Source organism: Sphaerodactylus townsendi, linkage group LG06 (assembly GCF_021028975.2).
Source record: "Sphaerodactylus townsendi isolate TG3544 linkage group LG06, MPM_Stown_v2.3, whole genome shotgun sequence".
NCBI lineage: Eukaryota > Metazoa > Chordata > Lepidosauria > Squamata > Sphaerodactylidae > Sphaerodactylus > Sphaerodactylus townsendi.
The window spans coordinates 96044774-96066627 of NC_059430.1; the positions used below are offsets into that span (position 1 = coordinate 96044774).

Genomic DNA, 21854 nt, shown 5'->3' on the forward strand with positions numbered 1-21854 from the left:
CAGGCTCAAAGCCAGCCTTCTTCAATTTTTGTGTGTGTGTATGGGTGTGTAAAAGAGAAAGAAATTGTGCTATTTTCTCAGAGGAGTGATTGATCCCATGATAAGAACCACAAGGCAAGTGCTCCAGCTAAAATATCTGGGCTAAGAACCCTCCCAGTTCCTGCTGATCTCTCTGTTCCACTTTATGGATAGCATCATGTTAATTCACTAGAGTAGCCAACTCAGACTCTCTAACACTTGCTGGGTCCTCAAGCAAGTTTTACTGTGAAAGCCTTTTTGTTTGGTTATGTGGGAGCTGGTGGAAGAAAGGCCTTTGCATTGGATTAGAGCTTGCCCCTGTCCCTCTTTTTTTCAACTGAACCTACCTCACTGGTTTGTGGCCGAAGAAAATGAAGGTGGGTGATACCAACTGTACCATTCTGCGTTTGGGGTGGAAGGGCCCCGTGATAATTTTTTTTTAAATGTGAAGGATAAAAACTCTTTGCATGCGCTCAAAGGTATATTGCTCTTTTGGAAGTTTCGCCTTGTTTACAGTGCAAGCTCTCTGCAGAGTTCATTCTGTGGGCTCAGACAAAGCGATTGGTTTTTTTTTTTTTTGGATTGTGGGTCCTTGGCTGGTTTGGATTCAAAGCCCCTACTTTGCTATAATACATAGTGTGTGTCATCAGCTTGCACCCAAAACCATCAGATTTTCAAGGCAAAAGATGAGCGGAGGTGGTTTTGCCATTGCTTGCCTCTGCCCAGCAACCCTGGAGTTCCTCTCCCATCCAAGGGCTAACTAGGGCAGAAAGGGGCACATTCTCTTTTCTCTCGCCCCAGCCTGAGCAAGATTCTGCAACAAAACAAAACCAGCCAAAGGTGCCCACAAATCAGAGAAGCGATTCTCCATTGGCAGCCCCAGGGCTTCTCTGGCACTGGGAAAGATGGTCTTACAAAGTAATTAAAGTTGACTTCATACATTTCTGGCCCTCCAAGTATGAGGGGACGGGACCCTGTTTTTCTAACAGCTCCACATCTGAGCCAGGAATATCAACAAATTAAAAAGTTATTTTTTTTGTTAAAAATGAAAAACAAAATCTCCTGCTGTTAAAAAGCACTTCTTTACCAAAGCGATAGATAGAATCATTTCTTGCATGTCTACTTGAAAGTAAGCCTTGCAACACTGCAACATTTAGCGGCAATAACAAAATGCCTGGATGCTTACAGCAGACCTTGCTTTGCTTTTTCCATCTAAGGCGAGGCTTGGTGAGAGTTTTTAAAAGCAGCATTGCTTCTCAGGAAAGAAAAGCGGGGAAGGCCATTTTAACTTTTTTTAAACTAGCAAATGTGAAGGGGAAGGGGGTGGTGGGGGAAAGCACAGTTTTGGAGGCACCCTTGGCTGTTCGCCCTCCCTTTGCAGATGGCTGTCCCATTTGCCACCCCAATGGCACGCCTTTTTCTATAATAAAACATTTGGCAAGAAGGAAAGTGCGGATTATCTGTGCCGGTGCGCACAAGGGGCTTGATTTGGAGAATATCTGATCGCAGCCAAACAAGCTCGTCCAACAGAAAGAAGGGGGGGGGGGGAGAGAGAGAGATAGTGAAATCGACCTCTCCTTCGGTTTGTGCCTTGACAGGCTAGGGAATCTGCGGGATTTCAGCAGGGCTTCCTGCTGAATGAATGGGGAATCGCTCGGTCCTAGTCTCTGCTGGGCTGAGGTTTGCAGAGTGGTTATGTGCGGGGAGGGAAGGAGTTGCTAACCAGAGAAAATGGAACAATTATCGCGGAAGGGATTTGAGCACAGGGGTGAAATTGACCAGCCGAATTTTCATGCAAGCAGAACGGTCCCGGATGTTGGCCAACGGCGGATCTTCCGCGCTTTGCGGATTGCTACGGAGTCTCTCCTGCAGAAGGAAATCCTTGGGGGGCAAGCCGATGGAGATGGAACGCGAAACTAGGGGGCCTTTTTCTTCACCCCTCTTTTTGAGGGGCCGGGTTGCGGCTGATCAGGACAGAACAGGCAGGCAAGGATGGACGAAGCCCGCTTGCTCCGAACGAAGCTCCCCTGGATGCAAGTGGGTTTATTCCAAAAGGCGCCCGGCTCAATCTTTCCCCCACGTCAAATTATAGCAAACAAAGTATTACTTATACAAAATTTTCCCTGCCCCATCAAAGGATCTGGCCCCAATCCAGAGTCAGTGGATTTGCATGTTAAGGGAAAACTTCTATCAGTTTGAAGACAAAGTTTCTCCCTGTGTATTCCTCGGGAATAAGTTCTTTGGAGTTCCGTGCTTGATCCCATCGACTGACCTAAAAGGCTTACTGGAAAGTAAATCCCACTGAAAATCATAGGACTTGTTTTTTTGAATTCGAGGCTGCCGCAGGATCGCCTGGCTGTGATTCTGTCGCAGGACTTACCTCGATTGAGCTCAGTAGGACCTGCTCGTGAGTAACTGGTTCGGGCAGCAGGGCTTCACGTTTTCTGGACTCAGGATTTCCATCTTTATCTCAGAACTCACCCAATCCCTGTCAAAGGTAAACTCAGCCACCGCAATTAAACAAGAATCTATTTAGCCAAGTTAACTACTGTTTATGTTTTTGTTCTAGTACTTTTTTTTAAAGAACAGTTGCCAAAAAAAATCCCTCTTCCCCATTAGTCAACTAAACAGATCCTATTGGGGAAGTGTATACTCTGAAGTAAATCCCACTGAATTCAGTAGCAGTTACTCTTTAGGTTTGCAGCTGGACTGTTAAGAGGGGGTTGCAGTTTCCCCTTTCATTCTCCTCTTCCTTCCACACAAGGCTACATTTTGTAAACAACATAATGTTCAAATAAATAGATGTGTTACCCTTAAAAAGGAAAGGGGGAAAATTCAAGTAAAAAAAAAGAAACACACTGTTCCAATTGGTTGTAATATAAAATATTTCCACTTTCCCTCTGGGTGAGAGGGCAGGAAAAATTGGATGTGTGGGAACGTGTTGAAGGAAAAACACTTCCAGACAGGCCAAGCTTTCATTTTCTTTGGGGCCTTTTATTAGTATTGTAGTTAATTCTTTAACTGAAAATCCCATCACAGGTGAAATATTAATTGCAACTGGTCTGCACGGATAAAAGCGAAACACCCACAAGTGGTTAACCACAAGAAGTTCACATTTAGCAGCTTTTTATTCAGCTGTTGGTAGGCAGATCTTGGAAAGGAAAACATTGGCCGTGTGTGTGCATATATTGGGTGGGGGGCTATGTTAGCAAAATCGCACACAGAATTTTTTTTTCAAATATAGGCATATGCAATATTTATCTATGTTTATGCCATGCTTTAAAAATAACTTGCATGTGGGCAGTAAAGTTGGTCATGTCAGCTTGCCATATTATGAAACTTTGCTGGGGGAGGGGACATTTATTGCTACCATGGTACCTATCGTTAGTAATAAATAAATAAAAAACAGAGTGCCCCCCCCCCCAATTTCTGGGAACCTGCAATAGCCTTACCTAACTTAGATGCAGGCAGTTTGACATGTGATCACAAGAATGGCTTTCCTTTTTCGATCCCTCTGGACTTTGCAATGTGAATTCCATTTGGATAACGAAAGTGAATGGTACTTCCTTCCACATCCTGTTCTACGGGAATCAAATTCATAAGGGCCCAAGGGGCTGTTTTTAACATCAGAGATGTCTGAGGTGGATAACTTTCCTAAATAGGTTCCACATAAAGCCCCCTTCCCCAGGCCAACACAAATGTAGTTATGCCAACTTTCAATGGGCTAAAATGGTGTAGCAGTCACAGAATCAAACTTGCACATGGGAGACCCAGGTTCAAATTTAAAACCTTGGGCCAGTGTCCCTCTCAATCAGGTTCTAGCTCGCAGGGTTGCTGTGAGAATAAAATAGAAGAAAGGAAGGAAAGGAATGTAAGCTGCTTTGGATCCCCATTGGGGAGAAATGGGAAGGATAAGTGAAGTAAATAAAAGGGAATTCAGAAAACATAACTAGGCACTGCAGGTTTCAGTCCTGAGCACGTCCAGAAAAGAAAGCGACAAAAGAGCAATAGACTTAAGATGTCTATGTCTGTGCAATTATCTTCTTTAAGAAGAAAGACTTAAATCCTAAGGGCAGTAAAGATGGCAAAGTGAGGGTTGATAAGGTCCAGAATGGTTTTAGAGATGGCAGAGGTGTAAAGGAATTGCATCTGAACATGCAAGCACATCTATCTGTTGGAACGGGTGAGTGGTCGGTTTAAGTTCAAGCAAAAGAACTGTCACACATGAATACAGCTTGCAATGAATCTGGGGGACTCCTTGCCACTAGATGGTATGATACTTGTTAGCTCAAGTTGCTCTGTCAAAGGACTGATGGCTGCTCAAAATGTAGATTTGATTTTTATTGAGGACAATGGACCAAAAACATTAATTGGGCCATTTGAGGTCCATCAAACATAAGAATATGAACGCTTTACCTCTGATTGTAACTCCATTTGAAAAGAAGAAGTGAAAAGTGCTTCCGTTGTTACAAAGTTAGTGATTCCCTTTGCCAAGCAAAACTCTGCCAAAATGTTCAGCTTTGTTGGACTTTTCTGACCTTATGTAGTAAAATCACCTAACAAATATAACATTCATATTGATTTTTCTTCTCTAGACAGATAGCATTTCCAAATAGTCAAAAGGTTGAAAAGTTTCCTTCCTGATGCTTCAGTACAGACAAATCTAAAAATAATTGCAAAGTTCTTGGATCACATTCAAACTACATGGCCAAATTCTCTTTGGGCAGGCGGGTATAATTCACCATATCCCTGGCAGAATTGCTGAATTTGTTTGAATGAATTTTAACTTTGCCAGAAGTTCCCTTCCTAACAGAATTAGTTATGGCTAACATACAATTGTCTCTGGGACTGTAGCCATAAACAGCAGAGAAATACTGTTTCATGGCTCTCTGTCCATTTCAGGAATCTTCCAAGCCTTTCCCCAGAATTAAAAAAAACCCAGCTTTTTTTAAAACCCAGGAGTTAATGTGACTTTATCTAGAGACAACTATGATACTAGTGAGTTCATTATTTGACTTACATCTGTTTTTTGTCAGAAGCACACACCATCAATAAAGATGGGCCCGACTTTCAGCACTTTGAAGAGGAAAAGACAATAATTCTAGGGTAAGGGAACAGAGGAAAAGGACAACGGATCAGTACTACATTAGGGTTTCTAGTCAACTGGGGTTAGGCTAGCTACCCTAGCTGACATTCTCACTTGGAGAAAGCCTATGTGTTCTTACTATTAGACTCTGAGAATTAACCAAGCCAAAATTACGGATACATGGGTTACTGTTCCACATTTATTGCCTTTGAAAAGCTTCAATGCCCCCCCCCCCCTTCCCCATAGCATCACAGGACTTTTGTGCACCTCCAAGGGTTCCCTCTGCTTTTTTTCTGATCTTTCTCAAACCTGCTTGTTTTAGGAACAATCATCATAAAGCCTGAATGGATGCTATGTGAGTGATAAAATTCAAATTTCTTCCTGGTGTCCTGGCAGTCTTCCCCCCACCCCTAATTTTTCTAATTCTGTCCCTGGAAACTGAAAAAAAATGTGAACTAGGAAATTGTTAGTTCGGTACACCATTGTAACAATATGTGTAGCAGGCTCTTTGCATTCTCAGCTTTCATTTTTAAAAGTATGTTTCCGGCCCCCTTGGTTGTAGAAATATAAGAAAAAAGATATACCTATACAACCAAAGGGGATAGAGCTTTACTTAAAAAAACAAAACAAAGAAAACTAGAAAATCAGAGAGCCTGCTACACCTATTGTTTTAATGACATATCAATATAATGATTTTTCTAGTGCTGATTTTTTTTTTTATCGCTAAAGTCCTGGTGGTCCAGGGGAGAGGACTTGACCAGGGAAACCTGCCATGTGAAAACCCTTCTGTTGCAGCAATTTATCTGCAGCTAAACCAGCAACAGGGAAACCACAAAATTTTGTCCTCACATGGGAGACACCACTGTCATTATTGCCAAAGGACACAGAAAGTTGTCAGGAGTTTGCACTTACCTTAACATGCTTGCTTTCTATGTTCTTCATAGTTGGAGTTTTACATGTAGGGGAGTTCCTATTCTAGCTTCCAGGGGAAATTTTATGTGGTTAATATGGCTGATTGTATATGCTGATCCTCTCCCCCTTGAGAGTAATGTTGAGGAGCCCAGACACAGCAGCAACAGGCCTCCTATATCTTTAAAAGGCACGTAGAAGAGGGAATTTTGGAAGATATGGAGAAGAGAATGCTGCCTCTCCCCAAACACCCTCTTTCAGGGCTACATAAACCCATATACACATCCCTGCACCAAATTATGCCCCAGAAAAGGAATGCTTTCACTGCCTCCCAATTTAGGATACTTGGTTTTTTATTGAATTTGTAGCAGTTTAAATCGCTTTGATTTGAGGAGTGAGAAGTAACTTAAACTCCTTAATAGTACTGTCTCTTGCAGGGGGCTCAAAGCAGAAGGGGGGAGGTACCATCTTTGGCCATTTTGTTCCCAGTACTGTGTTCCAGCATGTATCCACTTGCTTTCACCCATGTTTTGACACATGGTTTGAATGAATGCTGTATCCTGGTTCTCTAAGATGAGGCCCCTAAACCTGGCCTTTACCATACAGTTGCTAAACATGGGAGCACCCTAAACCCACAATGGATCGTGTTGTTGTCTCCTTTCTAGCTGTGTTCAATACTGTCTTAATGTTTTATGCATGTGTTAAAATATTTAAGCCACCCTGTTTTCGAACAGAAGGGCAGGGTTATAATAATCTTAAAACAGATGAATAAATACATTATTTTGTCTGGTATAATCCGGAGGTCACACTATGACCGTGCTCTGCAGGGTTGTGCAATCCTTTGAAGGAAAATGTGTGTGGTAGGTTAAGCTGAGAATGTTCGACTGGCCCAAGCAAGCTTTTATGGCAGAGGACAGATTTGAACCTGGGTCTTCCAGATCTCAGGCTGACACTGGAATCAGTAAATCATACTGGCTCTCTTAAATACCCCAAAGCATAGGTGTCAAACTTGCGGCCCTCCAGATGTATGGACTACAGTTCCCACTATCCCCTGCCAGCATCATGCTGGCAGGGGATGATGGGAACTGTAGTCCATAACATCTGGAGGGCTGCGAGTTTGGCACCTATGCCCCAAAGTGATATCTGCTCCAGCATTTAAGGATTCAAAGTCCTAGAAACTGCTGAAATGAACAAAAGGGACAGTTTATTTACATCACATTAGAGACTGTTTGTTGTATATTAGACCGAAAAGCTGCACACACTTTTTAAATAAGTAGCATTTTGATCTATTTAATAATCTAATGTAAAAATAATTGTTTTAATAATAATAAAATCTTACACGTATAGAAAGCAACATGAAATCCACTTAACAGACTGAACCCCCTCATGAACATGAAAGTGCTACCACCCCACACTGTGTGTACATTCAGAGAAAAGCTCCGCTTCTCAATGGCTGTGGCTTCTCAATGCATGTATACCATATGTTCACATAGTTTTCAAAAAGCCATATATGTATGTATGTGTGTGTGTGTGTGTGTGTGTGTGTGTGTGTATGTGTGTGTGTGTATATATATGTGTATATATATGTGTATGTGTGTGTGTGTATATATATGTGTGTGTGTGTATGTGTGTATATATATATGTGTATGTATGTGTGTGTGTATATATATAAGAATCACTTATGTGACAGTGCACATACGAGGTTCATGTTTAGTATTATTCCTTATCATTTGGAAACAGTTTATTTCACATTGATGCTTAGGGAAAAGCCTTAGGAAAAAACAGCATCCTAAAAACCACCCTAAAAACTCTCACAGTTGTATAGGAGACTTCAGTTCTTACAAGTCTATTGAAATTGGTGGGTTTAGAATTGTCTAACTCGGTGGTTCTCAACCTAGGGGTTGGGACCCCTTTGGGGGTCGAACGATCCTTTCACAGAGGTCGCCTAAGACTCTCTGCATCAGTGTTCTCCATCTGTAAAATGGATAAATGTTAGGGTTGGGGGTCACCACAACATGAGGAACTGTATTAAAGGGTCACGGCATTAGGAAGGTTGAGAACCACTAGTCTAACTCTTCTTAGGATGATGCTCTTAATAAACTATGTATACAAGAGTGCTCATCAGAACTAGAAGCATTAAAATCCAAACTAGCATCAAAAGACTGAGGGAATAAAATGTTATTCACCCAGAATGTAAGGCAAAATATAATTCACACATTAATGTCTTTGAGGAGGCTATTCTCTAAGTGGGATGTGGCTCAACCAAATTCCTGTTCCAAACAATTGCCAACCAAATGCCACCAGAAGTTGGACATAGAGTCCAAGGCCTCCCCTTGTTATGTCTCCCTCATATTCATAGGGTTACCGCCTCAGAACAGGGTGCACTCATTCAGCCATCGTTGTTGAGAGGCCCGCTTTCCATGAATTTGCCTAATCCCCCATTAAAGCCATCCAAAGTAGAAGCCAGCACTATATCTGGCGTCATCAAGTTTTCCAAGTTATTGACTCTTGGAGTAAAGGAGTTCTTTATTTTGTCTCTCTTGAATTGACTGTTCATCCGCTTCATTAAAGGTAAAGGTGTAAGCACTAGGTCATTATTAATCCACGGGTGACATCACAGTACGACGTTTACTAGGTAAACTGTATTTATGGGGTAGTTTGCCATTGCCTTCCCCAGTCATCTACATTTCACCCCCAGCAAGCTGGGTACTCATTTTATTGACCTTGGAAGGATGGAAGACCGAGTCAAGGTTGAGCTGGCTACCGGAAACCAACACCCCTTAGGATTGAACTCAGGTTGTGAATGGAGCTTAGACTGCAGTCCTGCAGCTTGAACCCATAAATTCTTGTATGATGTGAGAGGAAGAAAAAACAAACACATTGTCCCCCTTCCACATGCATAGCCTTATAAACTCTCTTTCATGCCACCATAGAGACAAGCCTGTCTCAGAGGTTTGCCACTGGCCAAAAAAGAAGAGGCATCAAGAGCAGGATCTCCAAGAAGAAGTTTGTACGGCAGAAGACAGTACCCTCTTCATAAGAATTTTCTAATGGGTGAAGTGTACTTTCCTTTCAAATCTGTATCTTGAATAAGAGCAGTCTAAACATTCCATTTGTTTCCTCCAATCATTTTTGATTAGGGGGAGTGGGGAAGTTTTTTTGATGACTGTTGGACAATTTGTGCAGAAAACGAATTTGCTTATTCATTTTGGTTGCTTTCACTTGGCCTCAGTGGGGTCAACACAGCCTGCTGCTATTGGCTACTCAGCAATCTGTTTAGTTATCACAGTTATCCTTATCACAGTCCTGTAACTCAGGGTGGTATTTGTATTGCCCTCTGTTGCAGATGGGAAGACTGAGGCTGAGAGAATGACTCACTTTAGGCTTCTTAACTATCTTTGTAGGAAAGATTGGATCTGAACTGGCAGTCTTGCACATCACAGCTCTTCTCTCAGCTACTGTGCATTAGCATTGCTGAACAGCAATGGCTATTTGCATTAGATACACCTCAGCAGCTTTCGGAGTCAGTTTTTGGTTGACAAGTGAGCTGAGGGCCATAGATCTGCTTAGAGCTGCCTGATGTTTGTTTGTTTTTTTTAAAGTAGTTAGGGAGAGCAACATCTTGACCAGGCAATGGATGGTTGGAAGGGGGAAGATATTACTCTTCACCCAGTATAATTGTCCTGAAGCAAACTGGCCTTTTTGAGCAGCTGTTCCCCCATCCCCATGAGGCAAATAGCAGTTCAGAAGAGAGGTGATTGAGACCAGATAAATGGTGCTCTCCTATCCCTGTGACCTAGCCTCAATCCAATCAGGTTGCCAAGCCTGGCCTAGCAACCAGGGGGAGGACATGGAGGAGTGGCTGTCATCTGACAGCATGACATTACTTCCATGAAAATATGGAAGTGACATTGTGCCACTCTAGGAATTGACAAACTCTTTGGTAAAACTATGGAGTTTTCAGTGTTTCCTAGATAGGAATGACATCACTTCCATGGAAAACCTAATCCCAGAGTTCTTGGGACATGACCAGATTCTTAAGTACAGTTTAGGGCTAGGCTAAGAGATGCTGCTGCCCTAAACAGTGCATATTTAAGAGACCCCATATTATTAACTCGCTAATAATAGTTTAGTCTTGTTTAGTGTTTTTTTTTTAATTTAGAGGTCCCTTACAAAAGACTCTAAGGCAGCTATAGCTTACCTAACTTAGGCATAAATCCAGATGTAGTCCAGTGTCATATCCTGTACATTTTCTGCACAGAATTATGGCACAGAAGAGGACCTGCCTGCGAGGACTTTGCCCAAGCATCCAAAGAAGGCATTTGTACATTTTCCCTAGACAGCCAGTTCTATTACTGAACATCTTTTCCCCCTAATGCTTAGCTGCTTGAGACACACCCGTTTGTCATCCCCACCCCCACCTTTGCATCTTTTGATCCCCGGTGAATGCTGTAAAGGATAGTTTCCCTTCTTCTCTCTGACATTCTTTTAAATATTTCAAAACTCTCAGTATGCCCCCCACCCCCTTAATCTTTTTCCCCTTCTCTAGGCTAAACAGAATGAGTTCCTTTTGCTTTTCCTCCTAGGACTTGCTCTCCAGACCTCTTAATCATCTTCATGCTTCTTTGTTGAGCTGTTGCCCGTTTGCCAAGGCAGTTCTTAAATCACGCTCACCCTCAAACCTAACGCACATCTTCAGACGGATCCCTCAGACATTTGGAGGTGGTTTGCTGTTGCCTGCTTCTCTGTCACAACCCTGGTATTCCTTGGAGATCCCTATGCAAATACTACACAGGGTCAGGGCTGAGATTGTGACACTGGCCCAGCAAGCTTTAATGAAGGGAGTGGGGATTTGGACCTGGACCACTACACCATGTTGGCTCTCCAAAAACATCTAGAAGGGTTCAAAGGACCTGATGCTGAGCAGGATCTTGCCAATCTGTTCTCTAAATGGACATCCCCACACCCCTTTCTGCATGAAAGGGCCTCTTATGTTCAAGGAAGGCTTCCAGAGCCAGGGAAAGCACTGCTGTTTGTATCACAGATCTGCACAGTCCAACCCATTATCTCTATAATCCTCTCACAAAATTCTACCAAGGAAACTGCTCTCCCTCCCTCCCTCCCTCCCTCCTCCTGTAGTACTGTGGCATTACCTTGATTATGTTCAGTGTTAACTGGGGTACTAATTTGAGCTAAGGTTTGTCCTGGTTTCATCCCTGAAAACGGCCTTAATTTGCCTCAGGTTGTACAAGAAGGTAGAAAGGGGAGTTTCACTGCTCAAAACTGGGCCTCTGCTTTTAGGATCTTAAAAGTGGAAAAATGTTGTGAGTGTTGGCATCTCTCAGCAACTGCCAGCTGGTTACCCATTTCAGTTTGAAAGAGGGATTGCTGCTTGTGCATCTGACAAGCATGGCTGTCAAGTTTTTGCAGAGTTTCCAAAAATTTGCCAAAGCTGTTTGAGTAAGGCAACAGTGAGGCAAAGGAAATATATAGTATGTACATTGTACACCATGAGATGTTTCTCTCAATTACTTAAACTACTTGAGAAACGCTATATTCTTCATGCAGCCTACAGTCTTGGGAGAGCATCAGGGTTCATCATTCCTCTGTTTTATTGTATGTAATTATAGATTTGCCCTTTGGATAAAGGCTTTAGGCTACCCAATTTCATTCTCCCAGTTGCTCGCCAGAACAGGAGAATGTAATGCTAGGGGAAAGTTTGTGTTTCAGCTGTTAATGTGCATGTTGCAAAGAACAGAGCTGTTTCTTGAAGCACGAAAGTTCCTGCTGCCGTTAATTCAAGATGGATTTTATGTTATGTTTGCCACAAATATAACATTAGCAGCACACCCATGATGAATTTCTCATATCATTAGTGCAACTCGCTGCATGAGAGAGTTGTTGGCATCATGCAAAACATCTCTTGATGCTTCTGCAACATGCCCTTCTGTGGATCATGGGGGGAAAACTTTATAAAAGGCTAGGCTCATAAGCGTTTTTCAAGTTTCTATGACAGCAATGATTTTTGAGCATTGTACTTTTAGAAAGCCCTTTCCACAGCAACGTGTCTGATGAATATTCCGTCAGAACTTGTCAGTGGCCATGCAGAGGATTCTGGGAAGTGTTCTAGGTACACACTCAGAAACTAGCCATATGTAATTGTGATGAAGGATTACTCTTCCACAATCAGTAGCAAGTTGTCTTGAAACTGGAGCTCCACAGGGTGTTTAATGTAGCACTGATTCCTCATTAAAAACACACAAGCAGGGTCCATTTCTATGTTTACTAGGAAATGATTCCCATTTAGCAGTCTACTTCTTCCTTCAATGTTCCTTTTGCTTTTCTGACTAATCATCGCCCTCCCTCTTCGCAGCATTTATGAATCAATTCTCAGCTGCAAGTTCATATGGGGGGCGAGGGGGGAATAAAGTCCTTCCAGAGGCGTAGCTGGGCCAGAGTGCGCCCGGTGCGCACTCTGGCTTTTTCACCCCCTCCCGCGGCGGCGCCCCCCCTCCCACGGCGGCGCCCCCCCTCCCACTCCCACTCCCACTCCCACTCCTCCCACTTACTTTAGAAAACCGAGCAGGCTGGAGAACAGGGCTTCTTGTTCTGGTGGGAACTACATTTCCCAGGGGCTCCTCGGAAATGTAGTTCCCACCAGAACAGGAAAGCCTGTTCTCCGGTCTGCTCGGTTTCCTAAAGTAAGGGGGGGGGGCGCCGCAGGGGGGCCCCTGTGGGGGGGAATCACGCTGGCCCCCCGTGGCGCCCCCCCACACTTACTTTAGATAACTGAACAGGCTGCAGAACAGGCCTTCCTGTTCTGGTGGAAACTACATTTCCCAGGAGACCCCTGAGAAATGTAGTTCCTACCAGAATAGGGAGGCCTGTTCTCCAGCCTGCTCGGTTTTCTAAAGTGAGTGGGGGGGGGAGGGGTTGGGGGATTTTGCGCCCCCACGTGACCCAAATTCATGTGCCTGGTGCATCGCGCACCCCCCTGCCCCCGGTCCCCTGGGAGCATCACCTCTGAGTCCTACTTTTCACTTTGCAGGCAAAGCTTCTGCTCATCATTTTAATTTGGTGTGCTTGTATTGTTTTGTAACAGCACAGTAACAATGATAAGAGTAAGTGGCTTTTCTTACATGGTGGAAAGGAATATTTCATACTAGCCATATAAACAAGAGGAATATTTAACACTAGCCACACAAACAAGAGCTGACACTGACAACTGATTCAAGACTGCTGTGTCTGGCTATGGGAGCAAAAAAGGAAGAAATTCATTAAGCTGGAAGTGGAATATAGGAATAAAAGAAAGAAAATGTCAAGGTGGCAGCAGACCTTAAGAGCACTTGATTGCTCCCAACCTGGCATAGCAACTGACTTTTAAGTTTAAGCAAACTGTCACAAATCAAGTCTGAAAAAGGGCAAAGGGTAATATGGAAAGCAGGGCTGGCATCAGCATAATATAAGGCGGGGCAGCTGCCAGGGTCCTAGAGTTCCAGTGGGTCCTGCTGCCATTGACCCCTTCCCATGCACCTCCCCTTGCCACCTGTCTGTACCCATGTTCCCAACTGTCCAACGTCATTTAGGAAGGGCAAGTGGGTGATGCACATTGGTGGCACTATAGTGGTAATAGCAGCAGTGATCCTGTCTGCATGCGCTCGCCAGTGCTGCCATGGAAAGGGAGTGCTGGTGGTGCAGAAAACTGAGCATTGGTGATTAGAAGGCTTGTAAGCAGGAAAAGGGTGCCCAGGCAGGTGAAGGGAATGTATATGCATGGGTGGAAAGGAAGGTGTGAGAGCAACTCTCGGGATGGGCAGATGGGAGCTCTGCCAAGGGCCCCCCAAAACCTGGCAGCAAGCACTTGAATGAAACAAGTTCCTAACAGTGTTATCTGACTGAATCAGGGCAATTGGACCCTCAGTTTTGGAACTATGCTGACCAGGCTTTTTGGATGTCACTGGAAGTCCCACATGAGCTGAGACAGTGACACTGAAGGCATTCTCAATACTTTTCTTAGATTGTGCCAGATCTTCAGCCAGACCGCCCTGCTGGGTGGGGCACCAAAGAAAGGGAGAACCAACAGAAACTACTAGATATTTCTTGCCCTGCCTGACCATCTGCCTGCATCTTTAATGTCTTTAACTGTTTAATGACAGAAATGTATGTGGGTGAATAAGAATAGTTATTTCTGAGTTCGGAAGTTTGGGCCTGTTTAAGTCACCTACGAAGAATTCCGCTACACTTGTAATCATAGTCTTGGACCCCTCAGAGTAGTTCTTGAGTAGTAGACAGAGGGATTTCTGCCCATGTTGTGCAATTTTCTCACCTCTTCCCAGGAATGGCGTGAGGGGCCATTTAGAGCTTCAGCAAGGGGAGGGGAGAAAGTCATGCTCCACCTATAGAGATGCTTCCATCTGTAAAAATGCTCCAATGGAGCATTTATGGCTAAATATGCGCCTCTTCCAGTCACATAAATATGAGGTGACTTGAAGTGTGTATCCTATGTCATGGGTGGGCAAGTCAAATTGCAAAAGCGTTGTTCCAACCACCCTGGGGTTTTTTTTTAACCCAGAAAAAGTTTTATTCTAACCACAAGCCTTTATTCATTACGTGGACACTCTTATGTTATGAACAAACAAAAGGCTGGTCCTTTTTTAGATCCTTAGACCCGTGCTCCAGTTAGTCCAACTCATGCTATTTCTCTGCAAGGGAAGTGAACCAGAAGAGAACAATAGGGAAGGTTTTTCCTTGCTGATCCTTTGCACTGAGAGTTCTCTCTCCCTACTCCAGGATAAGCATGCAAGGTGTTCCAAAGTTCCCTGGAACATAATTTGAATATCCACTGTACTAGAGGATGGTGTGGGAGGATGAGAGCATAACAACATGCAGAAGTGCTTGATTTGCACTTCTGCAAAGACAGGTCACAAGATCCAGCCTTTCTTTGCTCACAAGAAGTGGAGCAGGATTTTGATATCTATACTTGGTTTGGGTATTGTTTTTTTTCTTTTTGTAAAGTACAAAACACAGACAAGTGCATGAACCATGTCACAAGGATCTTATGTCCAAACTAGATGTGACAGTGTCCCCAAGTCCAACAAGGGGACACCGCCCCCATTTAAAAAGCCTAACACAGGCAATTTAACAATGCTCCAAAGGCCAGATCCTCAAGCACAGGCCTCTGGCACTGCAGGAGGAGCTCTCCTCTCCTCTGCCCCCACAGCTGTTTCAGCAGCTGAAAGGGTATTGTGGGGGAGGGACATCTTATTCCCCCACCCTCTGGGTCCAATCAGAGTTGGGCCCTCTCAATAACTAACATCAGATTGTAAAATGGAGTTGGCATACCTGAGTTGGTCACAGGAAGCCATTTCGTCTAGCTTGGCTGTTACTGCTGTCTACATCTTGGGTACTTGCTTCACGTATCTTTAGCTAGGATTGCTAACAGGCCTCAGAGGGGTGGGGGTGAGAATGTCCTGTCCCTTTAATCAAAACTTAACTGGGATATAATTTGCTATGTGATGTTAATTACCTCCATTTCATGGAATGGTTCGCCTACCCATTTCCACACATAGCCACTGTTGGGACAGGACATTTTCTTCCAGGTCTGTTGGCAACCACATTTGTAAACAGAATGAACTGCCTGGATCTCTGTCATAAATAAATGGGCATCTGTCCTGCCCATAAGGCGTCCAAGTTTAAGAACTGCGCTGCTCGGTCAGATCAAGGTCCCACAAATTGTTTCCAATGATGGGGCAGCTTCTGGAAACCTCACAGGCAGGAAATTGAAGCGACAATCTCTCCCTGCTGTTCATTTCTAGCATCTGGTAGTCAGAAATTTACTGTCTCTGTATATGGAGGTCCCATTTCTAGCATGGTTGACAGCTGCTAAGAGTCCTGTCTACCACTGTCAACGTGCCTAGTTCAAAAACCATAAAATATCCTGGTGAACTAACAGGAGGATCCCCTCCAGCCACTTAAGCCAAGAGAGCCAATCCTAGACATTTACAGTGCCATCCTAGGAAGAGTTACGCCCTTCTTAATCCACAGAAGTCAATGGATTTAGAGGCTTAAAATTCTGTTTTGGATTATATTGCTATGTACCTGAAGGGGTCAAGTTAAAAAGAAAAGAAAAGAAACACATTCTCTGGTTCACTATTAGTGCCATCCTAAACAGTGTCACACCCTGTATTGTCGAAGGCTTTCACGGCCGGAATCACTTGGGTGCTGTGTGGTTTCCGGGCTATACAGAACACGGCCATACAGCCCAGAAACCACACAGCACCCAAGTGTCACACCCTTCTAGTCTATTTATTTCAGTTGACTCAGAAGGGTGTATGTCTTCTGAAGATTGGGTTGTATAATTATAATAAATGCTATATAGCGATCAGAAGCACAAGTAGACCAATGCAGCTCTCATGATCATTTTACATAACATTTTCTAATTGCTCAAAGAAGCGGGCAAGTTTCCCTTGCAAGGAAATGGTTTTTCTTGCAGATAAAAATGTCATTACATTAAAAAAAACCCACAACCTCAACAAACGAGCTGAACGCTAACTACCGTAATGATTTTCTCTTTAATTAGAACATAACAGGCTTTTCATTAAATACCACTGAATAAGGAATGGGTTACCAGCCGTGTACACAGTGTGTGTTTTGTGCGTTCATTATATATAACCATTTGCTTTTTTGTGCGAGTGCCAAGAGAGCAAAAGATAATGTGCAAAAAATGAGCTTCGGCAAAAGAAAAAAGAAGTACAAGCCTGGAAAATTTGGTTGTAATTGCAATGTTGCGTCCCCCCCCCCCCTCCAAGCAGCTCAGATTCTTGGCAAAATTTATGATTCTGTAAAAACAAAAAATGAAACCACCTCCCCTTTCTGGATGGGGCCTATGATCTGTTATCACATGTCTCTGAGGTTTTTGTTTTGTTGCAACATTCTTGAAAAAGCAAAAGCCTGCCAGTTTGATTTGACAGCCATTATGGTGCCTCAAGTCACTTACTCTTTTAGCCTAATTTCTTGCCTTTTAAAGATTTAAGATAAGCAATCTCAAGGTGGAATTTTTGAGAAACCTCACGTCTTTCTTCTGTGAGATCATTAGCGGTAGTTTTAAAGGATTAGACAGATTTGTAGCTGGAAAAGCTTACTGATTGCTCCTGGTAGCTAAATGGAACATCCATGGCAGGAGACAGTCTACCTCTGGGAATCAGAAGAAGAGGAAATGGAAGAAGGGATGATCTTTTCACCTTCATGTCCTTCTTTTCACTTCTGGAGGCATCTGCCCATTGTTGGAAACTTGTACTAATACAAACAAGGGTTGTCATCCTCCAGGTGAGGCCAGAGGCGTATCTGCCTAGGGACATGGGGTAACCCATGTCCCCAGGCGCAACTAATCTGGTCACATGGGGGATGCAAAATCATGTGGGGGGCACAAAACTACGTGACCAGATGCCTTCTGGGGAGACAAGGCAACAGGAAGACCACAACCCTTCCTGACACCCCGGCCTCCCAGCTTTTAAAAGCACATCGCTGGAGGCTCTGGGGAGAGAAGCCGGGCTGCGGGGAGCCGGGGGGGGGGGGCATGCCCAGAGCCCTGCCCCATTTCCCAAAGCAGCCTGGAGAAAGAATTGTCTCCGGGTGCCATTTTCTCCCTGTACACCTCTGGGTGAGGCCTGTACATCCTCAGAATTACAGCTGATCTCTGGACTACCATGCTGAGGTTCTTCTCTGCCCCAAACCCTCCACTCAGTAGCTCTATCCCCTAGTTCTTCAGGAATTTCCTGGCTCTGGCACCCAGAGGCATACCGGGGGTAAATGGTGCCCAGAGACAAATTGTATCCAGGATGCCACCCAGGCTCTGCCCCCCTACCACCCCAGCTCTGCCCCCTGATGCCCCCAGGCTCCACCCCCACTGCCCTTGACCCCCACTCATGTCACTATGGACATGGACAAGGTCTAGGGTGCCCACCTTCCCCTGCCGGCTGGGCTTCCAGCCGGCAGCCTGCAGTTTCTTCTGACCTCCTTTCCAGGCAGGCCAGATGAGACTGCAGTCCCAGCCTCGGAGACCTGCTTTTATAAGCAATGAGGCTGGGGGTGGGGCTTGGGGAGCAGGAAGGGGTGGGACTTCCTGCTTCCCAAGCCCCCCCTAGCCTTAGTCCTTATAAAAGCTGGTCTCTGAGGCTTGGACTGCAGTCTGTTCTGGCCTGCCCAGAGGGGATGTCAGAAGAGGCTGCCGGCTGCCGGCTGGGAGCCCAGCCGGCAGGGGGGGGGGGAAGGAATGGAGTGGGGAGTCCAGGGTGGGGTTGAGGGCGGTTGGAGGCAGCAGGAAGTCCTGCTGCCTTGTCGTTTTTGCGTGCCTCGACTGACACGGACGGGGTCGAGGCACACGAAAACGACAAGGCAGCAGGACCTCCTGGTCATGTGGGGGGCTGCTTTTGCGCCCCCGTGTGACTAAAAGAGTGGTGCCCGGGGACTAGGGGTACCTTTTGTCCCTAGGTAGATACACCACTGCTGGCACCTCTAGTACAAGAACTTGTGCAAAGAAAAAAAATGCCAGCAGGTTTACCGCCAAACAGGGAGCGCCTCTGCTGAGCTGTTTCACGGGTTGTACTTCTAGGGCTCCAGCCAGTTTGAAAAAAAAAAGGGAACAGGCCCTTAATTGGCAAGCCGCAGAATTAATTCCCTTGCAGCCATATTTATTTTGGTGTCGGGTTGCATCATTTTTTTCCTCTGACTGTCTCCACCCGCTACTCGTGTTGCAGTTTGGAAAAGCAGCAGTGGGAGGCTTCCCTGAGGAAACAGGAGCCATTCATAGAGGAGAAAAGTCATGACCGATCAGTGATGACTGTGGGTGTGGTCAGTGCCTCCAAAGGTTGCTGAATGTTGGCTTGGTGGGTCAGCAATAGAAGTTTGTCCTGGGGAGGAAAAACAATTCCTGTTCTCTTTTAGCAGCTTTATGGATGTTTTACAGCACCTCTGCAGCTAGGGTTGCTAATTAGGGTTGCCAATATCCAGGTGGTGGCTGGATATCTCCCGCTATTATAACTGATGTCCGGGCAACAGACATCAGTTCCCCTGGAGAAAATGGCCACTTTGGAAGGCAGACTGTGTAGTATTATACTCCATTGAAGTCCCTCCCCTCCCCTCCCGTCCCCTCCCCCAACCCCACTCTCCTCAGTCTCCATCCCCAAAACCTTCAGTTATTTTCCAATTTAGATTCGGCAGCCCTATTCCTCAGCTGGAGATCTCCTGCGATTACACTGAAGCTCTAAACTACAGAAATCGGTTCCCCTGGAGAAAATGGCAGCTCTGGGGGTTGGACTTTGTGATATTGTACCCTTCTGAAGTCACTTCCTTTCCCAAACTCTGCCCCTCCTGGTTCCATTCCTTCCCAATATCTCCAGGTATTTCTCAATCCTATTTGCAGCACTTATTTTACACTCTACACCTTTCCCCCCAGACATTTTCTGCTTTCCCTGAAGGACACAGGAGGAACCAGGCTCAAACCTAGGGGTGCAAGCAGCCTGTGGGAAAAATATTCTGTCCCTTGAATAAAAGCTAAATGGAATAATTTATTTCTGTCTGTAGAGTAGCCATCCCTTCACTGGCAACTGGTGGGAGCATGGGGAAGGATGGAGATCGAACGAGCATTGTGCAACACTGTGATATCACTTTCACCCAAGTGCCTGGAAGTGATGTCACAACAACCACATTGTGCAGTGTTCCTAGAATTTCTGCGATCCCCAAGGGGACGTTGGGGGAAATTCCTAGAGGTTGCACAACACAGTGACATCACTTCCAGATACTTGCACAATTCTGGTCCCCTCTTTCTTCCAAACTGCATGTAAATGTAAGTGAAGTAAAATCCTTGTTGTTGACCGAGGTATTGAGTTGAGTCTACTGTTTCCTCAGCTCAATTGATACTGAGGAGTGACTGAAATGAAATCTACCATTGACTTAATGTAAGGCATCAAAAGTAAATTTGACAAGACAAAATGAAGTGGCCTCCCTTCGGCAGCAGATATGGGGTTGAGGATGTTTATATGAGATGGTATTTCTTAGTTCATTCCTCTTGACAGGGCACTCAGAGGTGTAGGAAAGGAACATAATGGAAGTCTTGAAATCACTAGCTTTTCGTTCCTAAATTGCCTTCTACTTTGAACAAAACAACCTGGCTACAAACCCAGAAATCCCTTATGCCTGCTCAGCCAGCTGTTTCCCAGACATAAATCTGGAGTTATAAGCCGCTACAGATGATTCCCCTCACCCACTTGGTTTGACATACCTACCAAGGTTGATGAGCGACTAGTGAATTTTCAGTTGTTTGCCTGTTTGCCTGTGAACTGACAAATCAATTAATGAACAAATTCTGAACAAATAAATTAGCATATTATTGCATTCTTAACATGCATTCTTTTTTTGTTCCCTATTATGGCCCACATGATAGAATAAGTCAAACATTTGGGAAAACCTGTGTGTTCTTTGGGATATATAAAGGTTCCCGATTAGCCCAAATAGCTCTCCAATTGGAACTGTTGTGGGTTGAGAAAAAAAATGGAAGGGGGGGGGGCTGAGGACCCTGCTCCATGCACACTGTGGTCTTTATCTGAATCAAGCACCATATTTGTGGGAAATATGGACAAACCGCATGTCACTAAATAATGGCTATGTCAAGTGTGACATGGTGGTGACCCCAGACCATACCTGTGTAACTTGCCAATTAAAATCTGCTTCCCCTGATGAATCCAATCCCAATTAAAGCCAATATCGATGCATTACTCTCTCAGTTAAACCTTGCCAGTTCTGATTTTTACCTGTTCATGAGATTTTTAAAATGGTTCTTGATTTACAGGACAATGCATAAAATGCCTGATAATGGCCAATGCTTATTCTTGATTCTTTTTAAAAAATCACAACAGATCCATGAGGTAGTTTCTTCTTCTTCTTGTTCCCATTTTGCAGATGGAAAACTGATGCTCAGAGATAGTATCTTAAAGCCACCAACAGCTAAGATGAGATCTGAATTCTGGTCCCTTGTACAAAGCCATCCGCTAGGCAACATCAGTTCTGTCTCAGGTTAGTTAATATGCTGTTCAGCCCTAATTCTGAAATGTGTAGGAATCTCAGCGTTTGCTTGGTTTTGTGGCAAGTGTAGGAATCCTAGCATTTAATTGTGCATGTAAAGTGCTGTCAAGTCGCAGCTGACTTATGACAACCCTATAAGTAAGAATTGGTTTCCCTCTGTGTAGGAGGTCTCCCATCCAAACACTAACCAAGGCCAAGCTTGTTTGGCTTCTAAGATCTGATGAGATCAGGATAGTCTGGTACTTAATTGGAAATAGCCACCTTCACATCATCTTTCAAGTCCTTCCTTGAAAATTTTCATTTTAAATTAAACTTCAGCAAAAGGGATAATCAATTTACAAGCAGGCCAAAAGCTTGCTTGCCTGTCTGCTGTTTTTGACCTTGCCTTGTGATGCATAAGGTAGCATTGGGTGCTGAGATTTTGTGCAAGGTGGCAGCTGAGCCCTCTAAGGACATGCCCCAGAACGCTCTGCAACATGCACAAGGGCACTGCAGCTGACAATATAAAGATAGAATAGTGTTCTGTGAAGTAGTCATTTTGAACTCCACTGTTTAACCCAGTGAAGACTCAACATTCTCATTACAAATGTGGGAAATCCACAATCCAATTTCAAGTTGCTCGTTACAAACAGTCCACTTCTTTTCTGTATCACCACATCTATCTTTTTCCAGTGCTGGCAACTGTCTGATAAAATTGCCCTTCTTGCTGCTGTTTGTCCTTTATCAAGGAAGCCTAATTGAAGATTTTTCTCTCTCCAAAAGG

General features: G+C 44.4%; 1 protein-coding gene across 8 annotated transcripts in view; it reads left to right on the forward strand.

Annotated features, from left to right (window-relative positions):
* The window catches only part of TFAP2E (transcription factor AP-2 epsilon), a 78707-nt gene that overhangs the window by 16428 nt on the left and 40425 nt on the right, over positions 1-21854 (forward strand). For 6 of the 8 annotated variants that reach the window (XM_048500569.1, XM_048500570.1, XM_048500568.1 and 3 more), the window contains one exon: positions 20969-21082. The exons of the other annotated variants lie outside the window; for them this stretch is intronic. In XM_048500569.1, coding sequence (XP_048356526.1) covers positions 20969-21082 — 114 coding nt within the window. The remainder of the gene's footprint in view (positions 1-20968; positions 21083-21854) is intronic. 8 annotated transcript variants of the gene reach the window in all.